This window comes from Culex pipiens, chromosome 2 (genome assembly GCF_016801865.2).
Source record: "Culex pipiens pallens isolate TS chromosome 2, TS_CPP_V2, whole genome shotgun sequence".
NCBI classification, from domain to species: Eukaryota; Metazoa; Arthropoda; class Insecta; order Diptera; family Culicidae; genus Culex; species Culex pipiens.
Window position 1 is genome coordinate 210,540,782 of NC_068938.1, and position 13,444 is coordinate 210,554,225.

General features: G+C 34.4%; 1 protein-coding gene and 1 non-coding gene across 7 annotated transcripts in view; one reads left to right on the forward strand and one right to left on the reverse strand.

The window, feature by feature from the left end:
- The first annotated feature begins 3,614 nt into the window (after positions 1-3,614).
- Trnae-uuc (transfer RNA glutamic acid (anticodon UUC)) lies at positions 3,615-3,686 on the forward strand. The gene has a single exon. It is a non-coding gene; the product is annotated as a tRNA-Glu (tRNA).
- Positions 3,687-4,737: 1,051 nt separating this feature from the next.
- LOC120432641 (nephrin) overlaps positions 4,738-13,444 on the reverse strand; it is a 413,331-nt gene continuing 404,624 nt past the window's right edge. For 5 of the 6 annotated variants that reach the window (XM_039597887.2, XM_039597888.2, XM_039597886.2 and 2 more), the window contains one exon: positions 4,738-13,151. In XM_039597887.2, the coding sequence (XP_039453821.1) occupies positions 12,591-13,151 (561 nt within the window). In that variant the 3' untranslated portion in view covers positions 4,738-12,590. The remainder of the gene's footprint in view (positions 13,152-13,444) is intronic. The other variant, XM_039597884.2, reaches the window with a different exon arrangement.

A 13,444-nucleotide genomic window follows, 5' to 3' on the forward strand; every position in this document is an offset into this window, starting at 1 on the left:
ACAAAATTGTGTAAAAAAATTTCACTGTTCACTGTTGAGTTGTTGTTTCTGTTCCAAATGGGTAATTCTCTACCAACTCACTCAAAATCGGGAAAAGTTTGCTTGTCCTAAGGGGTAACTTTTGTCCCTGATCACGAATCCGAGGTCCGTTTTTTGATATCTCGTGACGGAGGGGCGGTACGACCCCTTCCATTTTTGAACATGTGAAAAAAGAGGTGTTTTTCAATAATTTGCAGCCTGAAACGGTGATGAGATAGAAATTTGGTGTCAAAGGGACTTTTATGTAAAATTGAACGCCCGATTTGATGGCGTACGCAAAATTCCGAATAAACGTATTTTTCATAGAAAAAAACACCAAATAAGTTTAAAAAATTCTCCCATTTTCCGTTACTCGACTGTAAAATTTTTTGGAACATGTCATTTTATGGGAAAATTAATGTACTTTTCGAATCTACATTGACCCAGAAGGGTCATTTTTACATTAGAACAAAATTTTTCATTTTAAAATTTAGTGTTTTTTCTAACTTTGCAGGGTTATTTTTTAGAGTGTAACAATGTTCTACAAAGTTGAGCAAAATGGAAGGGGTCGTGCCACCCCTCCGTCACGAGATATCAAAAAACGGACCTCGGATTCGTGATCAGGGACAAAAGTTACCCCTTAGGACAAAGTTTCATGCAAATCGAAGAGGGATCGGGGCAACTGCTGTGTGAGTTGGCGGAGAATTACCCATAGGATAACATGTCTGCAAAGTTTCATTGAAATTGAAGAGGGTCGATTAAAATAGTAGTTTATGCAACAAGTTGCAAAAAGAGGTTTTTTTTCAGCACGAGTCGTACCTTTATCCAACGAGGTTCACCGAGTTGGATAAATACGAAGAGTGCTGAAAAAATCAAGTTTTGCAACGAGTTCCATACAACATTTTTTGCAATTCCGAAAAACACCCATTGAGTGAAATTTTAAGTCAAATTTTCATGTATTTTGTCAATAAATCGTTTAAGGGTGCACAGCAACGAAAGAAGTTGTTGTCTTCTTATTCTAAAATTGTCAAACTTACGGACCCAATCCTGCAAAAACGGGATTGTAAAATTAATCAAACTTTGTTGTGAATTACTTTGTGGACAGTACTTTAGAGGATGAATATAAAAATATTTCGATAGTACCCGTAGTTTTTAAGATACTAAAATGTCTGTAACAAAAATCTGGGTGCAAAAGCTCTGGCTGATGTGCACCGTTAAATCAAAAAAATGTTGAAAAGTGTTACTTTTCGAAACAAGTGCTGAAAAGTTCAACTTTTCAGCACCCATTTCAGTGTTGAAAAGTAGAACTTTTGGTTCTACTTTTCAGCATTTATTTTGAAAAGTGCTGCTATTCGATTCTGTTATTTTTGGTACAGAAAAGTAGGCTATTTCGTCGTTCAAGAATGACAGGAAAAGTAAGAAGTTTCACGACGGAATCGCAAAAAAGTACTTTATTAATCCTGTTTTGTGCAGGAATTGCGCTACACTAATTATTTGACAATTCCTATCGATTATTTATTATTAATACTAATTATCATTACTAATTATTCACTATTCCACAACCATATCTTAACTTCAAACCAAAATATGGTTCATTTTACCTCAAACGTACTCAGTAAAATATAAATGGTAAAATTACAACATCAAAGAGGTAATATTCAATCTTCCAAAATTACACCTTCCAAATTTACACCATTTTTACTGTGTACACAGTACTCGAAATCAACATTTCGAAAAAAAATAAATGAAAATACTATAATAAAAAAAATCATACAATCTTACTAAATTGGCTTTAACTTGTTAAATGATTTTACTTCAATAAATTGAATTGTTAAACATGTTGACTTCCATTTTTTTTAAAGATTTTACAAAAGAATTTAAAAAATATTTTTTAAGTGCAAACTCAAACTTTTAATTCAAATTCGCTTCACTCAATATTGGATAAAGTGCTCCTTTCTATAAAAATATTCACTTTGATGATACAAGGTCCAACATCTTTTCAATTTGTTTAAGTATAATGTCTAAACTACTCTAATCTACTGATTTAGCATTTTGTAATCCAAGATAGCGGTGATGAAAAATTGCGAAAAAGCATTTCGACGCCGTCGTGCTAACTTGTCGTACGTCGCTTTTTGACGTTCCGAGAAAAACGCGTTTTAATGTTTGACCTTGAATAAACAAAAACAAGAGCACGCAATGTAAACAATAACAAACACGGTTTGTTTGGTTGACCATTCTGTGCATTGCCCCAAAGTTTGGTTGAATTTGGTTGTCGGAGTCCCGAGTTATAATTGACAATGTTTACGGTACACTCAACCCCCGGTGGTTGGTCACTTTTTCGTTTGACACTTTTTTAGTTTGTACCCCGTTGGTTGGTCAAAGTCAAACTAAAAAGTGACGAACTGTCACTTTTTACACGGCGCTCTCGCACACTATCAAAACAAACGTTTGGTGGTGTGTGTGAACTCCGTGTAAAAGGGGTGTCAAACTAAAAAGTGACCCCCAACAGTTGGTGTCAAACCATCGGGGTTTGAGTGTAGTCTACCTCATACCAGTGTAAAACGCGTTCTGACCGGAAATCCCTTTGGCCAATTGTCGCACTTACATCAATTTTCAGGCTGTGTCGAGATAGCACGACAAGATTGAAACTTCTTTCATATGAAAAGTGACAAAAATGCACGGAGTTTTTTCGGTTTTTATGAATTTCTCAGGATTTAAATCGAATTTTGGGGATCTGTGAAGGTCAAAAGGTGAGACATTGTCAGCTGCACAAAATGACGTTCTTAACTCAATTTGGCCCAAAATGCACGTACGACAAGTTAGCACGACGGCAACGATTCGTATTCTCCAGCTGAAATTTGGTGGGGCTGTTGATACCAAAAAGCAAAAAAAAAAAAGCAACAATCTCGATGTTTGTCAGATAGGATCACTCCTTCCTTTATTACCCCACTGTAACGTTTCTCAATTTTCAAACTGATATCTCTGGAACCACAAGCCGATGGTCCTTTGGACGTAGAATTGATTGGCGTAGTTAATTTTACAATTCAAAAATATTTCAGTGCATATTGCGCAAATGAAAACTACTTGCTGCTTAATTTTCGTATGGAAAGCATATTTTTAATAAAGTTTTTACCATCACCAATTTGGCATGTGTTTTCCGATTTGGTTCAATGTTTTAGATTTAGTTATCGAGATATTGAATTTTGAATTTCTAAAGTTTAATAATTACCTGCCAAAAAAGTGTCCACGTGGTTTACAGATGTTCGCTATAATGATTTCCAGAATTATGGAATTCCCGGTTTTCAAAAATTCCCGGTAATTCTATCCCGGGAAATCCCGGGATGGACACACTACGTAAAAAAGTAACGTTCAGACAAACAGACCTGGTGTGGTTTTTAATGAATTTCGAAAAAAAAATGTTAAAAAGTCAAAATCGTAAAAAAAAAAGTCGTGGAATATGGCATATTTCAAGTTGTTATCACTTGCCACAATCAACAGGCTGAAATTTCTGCCCATGCGCCATCGATCGCATCAAGGTCATCACACGAGGGGGTTAAAAACGCAAAACCTCCATTCCTCGCCGTCTTACGTAACCATCCCATATGGTCTAGTGGCTAGGATATCTGGCTTTCACCCAGAAGGCCCGGGTTCGATTCCCGGTATGGGAAAACGTTTTTTGTATCTTGAAGCCTCTCATTTTTTTTTTATTATCGCGTAGCTTCTGGAAGACCCCTTTTTACCCCCCAGTGCAGCTGCTGTTGGACTGTGATATCCGCAAGAAATCGAGCTTGTGTTTAATTTGTAATGAAAATAATTAAATTTTATTAAAAATTATTTAATGTATATATACTTGACAGAAAATTTGTTTTTTTTGTTCTTCACTGCGTTTCGTTTCTGTTTCTCCTTTCCCTCTGGTTTAGACTTTTGCTCTTTCGCTTCTTTCTTGTTTTGCTATTTTCAACGCAACGCATTTCTGTTCTGTGAGTGTTTTTTTTGTTTGTTTAATTTCTTTTTACATTTTCACATTTTGTTTGGTAGTGTCTTGTGTGTGTGGTTTTTTCGCGTCACTTTCCTAGCTGTTTTTTTTTGCTGTTCTAATTTAAAAAAGTTTTTTTTTTCTTTTGTTTTCGTTTTTTTTTCTCGGCACGTTCCGCGTTCGCACCCCGTTCTGTACAATGTTGGTGAGCTTTTTTTTTGTTTTAATGTGTTTCAGTTCCACTCGATTTTTTCTTCTTTTTTTCATCAGCATGTGTGTGTGTTTGTGTGAGAGTGAGTGAAAGAGTGATAAATCAATCGATTTAGCGATTTTTCGTTTGTTTTGATTTGCTTTTGGGGTGACGGTTTCATGGAAAAATGGAATCTGAGTGGAAAGTGTTTTGTTTCTAGGTTTGAGATTTTCGTTTTTTGTTTCTTTTTGTTTGTTTGAGAGATGAGAAAAAAATTGGCTCACTTTTCTCGCTCGCGATACTAATTTGGCTCAGCGTTTCATCATTGATTGTAAAGTTTTCTTGTTTTTTTCTTCTTCTATGAGTGGATTATTGGTTTGTTTTTTTTTGACTATCTAAGAAGGATTGATGATTTTTTTTCGTTTGCGTTACTTTTCTATGATACAAGGGGTTGTTTGAGTTTGTTTTGTTTTTTCTTTTCTTCTGGAAAGTTGTTGTCAAACAAAAAGTGGGTCATAGGTTCAGGTGCTATGGTTGTCTGTGTGTGTGTTGGTGTTTACGTCATGAGATCATATCTTGAAGAAAGAAACACAAAATTGGAGTGGGGTTTCCGCGGGGGCTTCAAATAAATTAATCGAGTTGAGGTTATTTCTTTTTTTTCCCATTTATTCAAGTGTTAGTTAAAACTGTTAAAATTAGACAAGCGAAAATGATTTTCCGCTTCCTTCAATCTGTCACATTTTAAAGAGTATTTTAGTACGGTTAAGCTCTCGGTTCGTCAGCAACTTGAACGAAAATAAAACATAATAAAATTAAGAAAAGATCGTAGGTACGGCTTACAATTTAGTGACTAAAAGTAATACTTAATCGACTTAACCTAAACAAAAGTTTGATTTTTGCTGTTGCTCGTTTTTTACACACGCAGTTTAGGTTTTTTTTTAAATGACAACATTTCTCAATGTTTTTCTTTGGCAAATAATTTGATGGAGAGAGGCTGCACATTTTTTCAACAATAATTAATTTAAAAATCTCACCGTTTTCCCCATTTTTTTCGTATCTTTTGAGAGTATTTTCGGTTTCCTCCTCCAGCAACTGTGAGAGTGTGTCAAGTTGAGGTATTTTGTCTTCCATTTGTTGGCTGTTTGGGGTTTTTGTTTTGTTTTCTTTTTTTGCTCCTCGCAAGAGTCGAAAAGCAGCGAAAATAGAATTGAACTAACTTTTGGGGGGAATTAAACTGGAATCGAAAATCGCTCATTTCTTACGGGGTTTTTTCGTCGGTTGCTGTTGTTTTGTTTTTTTGGTTAGTTAATTATTGTCTAATAAGTTAAGAAATTCGCTAATCATTGTTTGTCGTTTCGTGTTACGGCATTTGAGTGAACGATAGAAGGTTTTGGGGAAAGTTTCAACTCAAAATTGTTTGCATTTTTTGTTTATCGCTGTGAGCAATTCTATACTAAGTCGGACGATTTTGACCATTTTTAATTTTTTGTATTTTTTTATTTGGCTCAAACTTTGTGGGGGCCATTGGTTTACTTATACAGGTCTCCACATAATTTTGACAGCTGCTCATAAAAAAATGGTACGTAAATTTTTTGAAAATCTGCAAATTTTGAAAGAATTTTCTGATGATCGGTTTCTTCGGCAAAGTAGTAGTTATTGAAAAAGATTATTTAGAATTGATGAAAAATAAAAAATTCGTGATTTTCTGAAAAAAAAATTTTTTTAGAAAATGTTGGAATCAAGACTTTAAATGGGCGTAATATTGAATGTGTGGCCCTTTTAAAATGTTAGTCTTGATTCCAAAATAAAAAAAATAACATTGTAAATTGCACAGTAAAAAAAATCATGGTAATAATACATCTGGGAAGGGATGCACTCAAAACCAAAAGTATCCCTCAAAAGGGTACTTTCTATCCTTTTTTCAAGTTCACCCGGCGTCACCCTTTCAAAAGGGTATGTCAAAATCAGTACATTTTCGATACCCTTTTAAAAGGGTGACGACGGGTGAACTTGAAAAAGGATACTTTTGATTTTGAGTGTACATCTTTCATTTCAGAAAACATGAAACATTTTACCTCTAAAAATGTGCAATTTTATCACGTTTCTGGTGTAATTTCACTTTTTCAGTCTAATTTGAGGTAAAATTACATCATAAAACAGGTAATATTCAACCTTCCAAATATGCACTTTTTTGTGGATTTTGGACTTCAATTTTTTTGTTTCATTTTCTTTTATTCATTAGATTAAATTTTCAAAAGGTCCTATCTGCACAGGAAACCCATGACTCATAGGTTGTTTTGAAAAATTACTCTTGCTTTCAGCAACTACACAGTAAAAATAATGTAATTCTGGAAGGTTGATATTACCTATTTAATGTTGTAATTTTACCTCATTTTTTATTTTTTAGACTGAAAAAGTGGCATTACACCAGAAAAGTGGTAAAATTACACATTTTAAGAGGAAAAACTAAAATTTTTTTCTGACATAAAAGATGTAGCACTTCCCAGATGTAATATTACCATGATTTGTTTTACTGTGCAGAGGTTCAATCTTGAATGTCTCTTAAGCAGTTTTACTGGAAATTTTCTGAAATTTTCTAAAAAAAATAATTTAGTAACGGACAATTATGGACACTATTTTAAACAAACTAACTTAATCCACTTATGTGGTTGATGCCTTCCTCACTGCTGTCTGATCTACACTCAAACTTACGCAAACTCTTGCGTAAACAATCATCAAGTTGATCCAGATGTCAGTCGAGTATCGACCATCGGTTGCTGCGATCGCTGTCTGACTTCGTTAAAACTGCTGTCCCAATTCGCCCCAGTTGACGGTACCCCCCAAAAAGGGTTCTGCATACCTTTTATCTGTCAACACAAGGTAAACAAACCCTTTTTGAGGGTTCCTTTAACCATTTTTTTCAAGTTTACGGTAAACTTGAAAAAAGGGTGGAAATAACCCTCAAAAACGGTTTGTTTACCTTGTGTTGACAGATAAAGGGCAACCCTTTTAAAGGGGTACTTTCGATTTTGAGTGTAGTTCATCCAATGAAAAGGTTGGATGACGAATCGGACATTGTTTACAAACAGATAAGTGAGATCCGGCTTCAAAAAATGACATAAATATCACTCAAGTGGTCATAACTTCAGACAGGGTTGCCAGATCTTCGAAATTTTGTGATCGTTTTGATGAAATGAATCTTCAGCAAATGATCTGTCAAACTGACACAAGAAAATTATAGATTTTTTTCAGCAACATAATTTGACGTTTCTTTTGCTGAAATTTCAGTTGTTTTGACAACCAGTTAACTAAGATTTCAGCAAACTATCTGTCAAAGTGACAAAGTCTGAGAATCCAATAAAATCTAAATGACTGAATCGTCTACTGAAATTTCAGTTGATGAAAATATTGTAAAATTTGACTGAATTTCAGCGAAAAAAAAATTTGGTGTGTACAACTTTGCCACCAAGGCGATCAGAAAATTCCTTCAAAAGTTACAGATTTTCGAATATTAACGTTTCATTTTTGTATGGACAGCTGTTAAAATTGTATGGAAGAACCAATGGCACAAAATGGCAAAGTTTTAACGAAATAAAAAAAAATACAAACAATATCCAAATCCGCTTTTGGGTGAGAATTGCCCCTGTTGTAAATTTTCTCAACGGGAAGGGAAAATTGACTATTTTGTTTTGTGTTATTTTTGCAGCTCGAATCCATACTGATGAGTGTTTCTTTGCTGTGAATTTATCCCTGATTTCTGTTCTTCGTTTTCGCTCAGAACTGCTCGTTTGAAGGTTGAAATTATCTCTGTGTTTAACGCTGTATTCGTGTGAGTGTTTTCTTTCTTACTTTCTTTTTCAGTATAATACATGTATATAAATTTTGTGTTTACTTGTTTGTTCACGGTTAAAAAAAAAAACTTTTTGAAAGTATTTTTTCTTTACTCGTCGGTCACATTTCTGTTGTTTTGCTTTATAGAGTCAATAATATAATACAAGAAATATTTACAGTTCTTATCTCTCTCATGAGTGTGTTTTTTGTGTGTTTGTGTGAGCTCGTCTGCCTTTTCGCTATTCTGTTATTATTCCTAGTTTTATCTCGAAGATTTAAAAAATCAATTTTTATATCTTTAATGACTTTATCTATAAATAAAAGACTTTTTTGCACGCGCTCGCGCTTTTTACCCCTGTGTTTTCTTCTTCTTCAGCTTACTCGTTTTTCTTAATTTCTCCTCCCTTCTTTTACAGTCTATGTACAAGTTTTCTTTTTAAATCTTTTATTTAAATATTAGATTCGTTTCGTTTCTCTGTTGTCCCATCCCTCCGCCGACTCGCGGGCTCACTGGTTTTCTCTTGAGTGATTGATTTAAACTCCGTTTTTTAAACTTAATAATTGGCATAATGTGAGTTACCGACCCCGCCATCCCTTCCCCCTTTCCCCTCCCACGTGGACTTTTTCCCTGCAGCACACAGAGACGACAGATCGAGTGAGAGAGTAAGGGTTTGTTTACACGTAAAATTGGTTTTGCTCTCGCTCGCTCGCTTTGTTTGTTTCATTTCACTCTTGTGGTTTTGGTATTTTTTTGTTTGTTTGCTTGTTGTTGTGGGGGACATGACATGACACTGTTGTGTTTTGTGTAACATTTAAAATGAGCCTAAATCTTTTTGTTTTTCGTCCTCCTAATTTGATTTCTTTTTTGTGTAAGTTTATTGTATTTCTCGGCGAACGTGATAAATTTCAACCATTCTGGCTCGCTTCAGCTGAGATTTTTCGTTCAATAACTAGATTTGCATTTAACTACATTCTGGCTCCTTACGTTTATGCACTCGCGTTCGAAATGGGACTGGACTGGACCGTTGATGGAAGCAGTTTGAAGGAAATTTAAAAGTGAGCTTGTGTAAAATTGATTGAAACAAAGGAAACGTAACGAAACTTAACGAGACCTGATTTGATCACATTTTTTTCACTTCGACTGTGGCAGACTGGTGGGTTGGGCTGGATTTGTTTCAGAATTTGTGTTGAAAAAGTTGTTTGTTTGCTTTAATTTATCCAAGAATATTAATTGAGCGAAATGTTTGTTGACAAGTTTTCGTTGTTTTGCGATAATTTGTTTTTTTCATTTTTTTCAATATTTTAACCAGGTTTTAAATAATTTGTTTGTCTTGAAAAAATAAGAAAAATTTACAATTTAATTGCTCTTTACCAACATAAAGACTTAAAATCTACCGGATCTACTTTTTTGGTTGTCAAAACTGAACATGAACTAAATTTAAACCATACAAAAATGATTTTTTTTTTTTGCAAACTGGATTTCAAATTATGTAGAAATAACTACTATTTATTATTTTTCACAAATCCAAATAATAGCCTATATTACTCATATTGACCATGGTTTTTAACGATAAAGTTATCGAGATAACGATAAGAATCGAGACAATAACGATAATCTATCTTTCAAATGTATTACTAAAATTTACTTATTGAAGCCAAATCCTTTGTGATTTAGTAAGTTTAAAAATATAAGTACTTGAAAATCAACACATTTGTTGAAGAAAATTCTAAAATTTTCATAATTTTTACAAAATACTGCATGTTTTGAAAATATTAAAATTTTCATAATTTTCTATGAGTATAAAATTATTGAAATTTTCAATGAATTACTGCCTTTTTTAGTTTTTTTTTAAATTAAAATTATAATTTTTTACAAATATTTACAAAAAACTCAAATTTCATATGGATATCATGCGATTAGGAATTTGGTATGCATTTTCCGTGTTTTAGACTTTTTCGATTGAAATACTCATTTTTTTACAAAATGCAATTTTTTTTACAAAATGCATACCAAATTTTGAATAATTGTATACCCATATTGCTAATCTTGCATATTTTAGAATTTTCAAAAAATTAAGTTATTTCGAAAAAAAAAGATTATTTGATTCCAAAAAGTTTAAAACAGTAAAAATTCATACAAAGTTCTGAATCGTTTGCAATGCATGAAAATATGGGTATCTGAAAAGACACATTATATTGTGAAATTTTTAATATTTATTGCAAAAACTCCAAAACACGAAAAATGTATACCTACAAAGTTTAGAATCGTTTGATACTCGTAACCCAAATTATGAAAGTTTGAGTTTTTTAATACGGTATTTTGTGAACATTTGAGTATTTCATTTCAAAATTCAAACCGTTTAAGTATTTAAAAAAATAATCTTGTATTTTGTGAAAAATTAAATATTTAATTTCAAAAACACTAAAACAGTAAAAAATCATACAAATAATCGTAATTCGATAAGGATAACGAAAACCGTATCAAATGTCTCTAAATTTAATTTTGCACGGAGAAAAATTAGTTTCTAAAACGGTGAACAACTGTTCATGAAATTGGAAACATTGAGAAAAGTGTTTAACTTTTTTGTTTCGTTTTTCATAAAGTGCCATCGAATTTTGTTACTTTATTGGTTGCTTCCAATTTCACAAACGCTTGTTTATGTTTTTGGGAACTATTTTTTTCCGTGTGGGTAGTTTGAAAAATATATTTCAATGACATTAAAACATAGAATAAAATTTGTATAGTCTTCAACAAACATAAAAATGTGCCTTGGGATAATCGAGTCTGGACTGTATGTCACTTCTTTGACAGCTCGTTCAAAAGACTTAAAAAATGAGTTGAAGCCATGGCTTCATCATCTAAATGAAAAAGGTGTTTTAAAATGCATTTAACAACGATTTCAAAATATCTTAGTACTGACAAAAAATATCATCAAAAAAAAAAAAAAACGCTTCGTACTGTACATCAGAATAGTTAAAAAAAACTTATTTTTAAGCAAGAACAAACCTGCTAAAAATAATTATCAACGCAGGGAAACGCATTTTGTTATTTTTGATAATTTTTTGGCCTCAACCCTGATTGAGTTATTTATTTTCACTCAAATTTCTCGGCACTGGCTGAACGAACTTTGCCCGGGTTTGTTCTATTCAGTCCACTCTGGGGTTCAATAAGTCCCTTTTGAAAATCATAACGGTCGTTTATCAGTTCTTAAATAATGAATAATTATTTCATATTTTAAAATTATGTCGGAAGTTTTGGAAGATTTTATTTTTACTTTTATTTGGTTGATTCAACTTTTTATTAAATAAAAAAAATAATAATTCCAGCGCCAGTTTTTTTTTTCTAAAAACTAAGCAAATACAAAAACTTTTGAAAAAGATATAAAATTGAAATTACAGGTCACGGTATTTTACATTTAAATGGGAAAAAAATGTTTCAAAATCCATTTTACACCAGCAAAGTGGTTTGCAATCATTATATTTCAAAATTTAAAAACAAAAAAATCAGGAAAATGAACTTTTTGCGGTGCTGTACATTGGAATTTAACAAAAAACTAAATATTGCATGCAAACATGTAAAATATATTTTTCAACACAGAAAAATGCATTGCATTTCATGCATTTCATATTAATTTCAGTTGATAACACTTCTGTTTCCATTACAATATTTTGAAATTTTCTTAAAAATACTCTTTATGTCCACTGATTTTTCGGGCCGATATTGAAGAGGGGACACATATTTGAAACGATCTAATTGAAGATCTTAAGAATTTTACTACAGAGTAAAGGAAAAAAATATCTCTGGTATGAATGATTGAAAAATAAAAAAGAATTTTCAAAATGTTGAATACTTTTTTGAATAATTCAAATGGGTTCTCCGACCCTCCAAAAACTTTAACACAGTTTAGAAATGTTTGTCTTGGAGATTTTTAGTGATTTTGTAAGAAAGTTTAAAATTTTAAAAATAAGTTGAAAATGTTGCATCGAACAATAACATTTAAAAGCGGAATTCTAGAAACATTAAAATTAAAAAAAAGTGCATCGGAGACATCAATCCAAAACCAGCTCATCCCACCTTTGGCCATACATTATTCAACAGAAAGCAAGGACGTATTCTGAGTAATCCTATCACTTGGGGGGTAAACTTAACTTTACTTAAAAAAAAGAAAAGAAACGACATTCAAACAAAACTAATTTCACCCTCCGTCTTCATCATCAACTCACACGCCTTTGATCACATCCACTTAAAAGTAACAAAAAAGATCCTACCATTGTTCAACATCCTTCTCTTTCGCGCATTCCTCTCACACTCTCGCTTTCCCCCTTTTCAAACTCAACAATTTAATTGTTTCTCTTTTTTCTTCTTGTCCTCCTTCTCCTTCTTCTTCTTCTAGCAATAATAATAATAATAATTATAATACGTTAAAGTTAAAAAGATTGTTTGCTTTAATAGAATTATCTTTGTCTTAATTCTCTTTGTGTTTCTGTTTTTTCCGTCTCCCTCTCGACTTTGCTTCGTTTCGTTTTGTTAGAATTTTCTTCTCCCCTCCCTGACCTAGACTAATCTCACCCACCTTACACTAGATGCCCGTCGGCGTCGGTATAGCCGAGCGAGGCGTTGAACGAGCTCAGGTTCGTACTGCTCGGGTCGTACGTGCCGATGAGCAAATTGTTACCTAAACTACTGCCGCTGACGGGGACGATGAGGCCACCGGAACCGGGCCCGCCCGGGATCATCGACGGCACCGGGGACGGGTTCAGCTGGCCCTGCTGGACGACCCCGAGCATTTGCAGCCCACCGCCGATGCTGTTGAGGTGGTTCATGACTTGCTGCTGACTGCCGCCGGACGCCTGGTTCCGGGGCTTGTTCGGGTCCTTCAGGATGCCCTGGGGCTGCTTCGGCGTGGACGTGGACACCTGCGAGATGTTGAGCGGGCCGCCGCCGCTGGACGTCGTCGAGTTGAGGGCGCTGTGCTGCGTGTGGTGGGTCACGTCCGGCGGGGGAACCATGGCCCGGGCCGAGGCGCCGCCACCCCGGCGCAGCGTTCCGTTCGTGTTGGCGGGCAGGGCCGGTATCACGGGTAGGGGCGGGGGCGTGGAGAACTCCATCGGGGGGTAGTCCTGAAAACCGAGCGGCTGTCGTGGTTAGCAAGGTGTGTGGGTGTGAGGGTGTGGATGTGTGCGGGGTGGAAGAAAGAGAGAAAGAATGTTTGGTCAGTAAGCGAGGGGGTAAGCAAAGGGGGCGGTTGCGGTGAGTAGTCATGGTGGACGAATTATTGAGTTGGCTTAACTTAAGTTGGCTGTCGAAGGTTTAATTCTCAGTCGGCCATTTGTTCAGCCATATTTTTCATCACCATCATCACCATTGCCCTAAGTCCAATCTTGGTGAAGATTTGCTGTCAAAGTCAAACTAATGGAAAATTGAACGA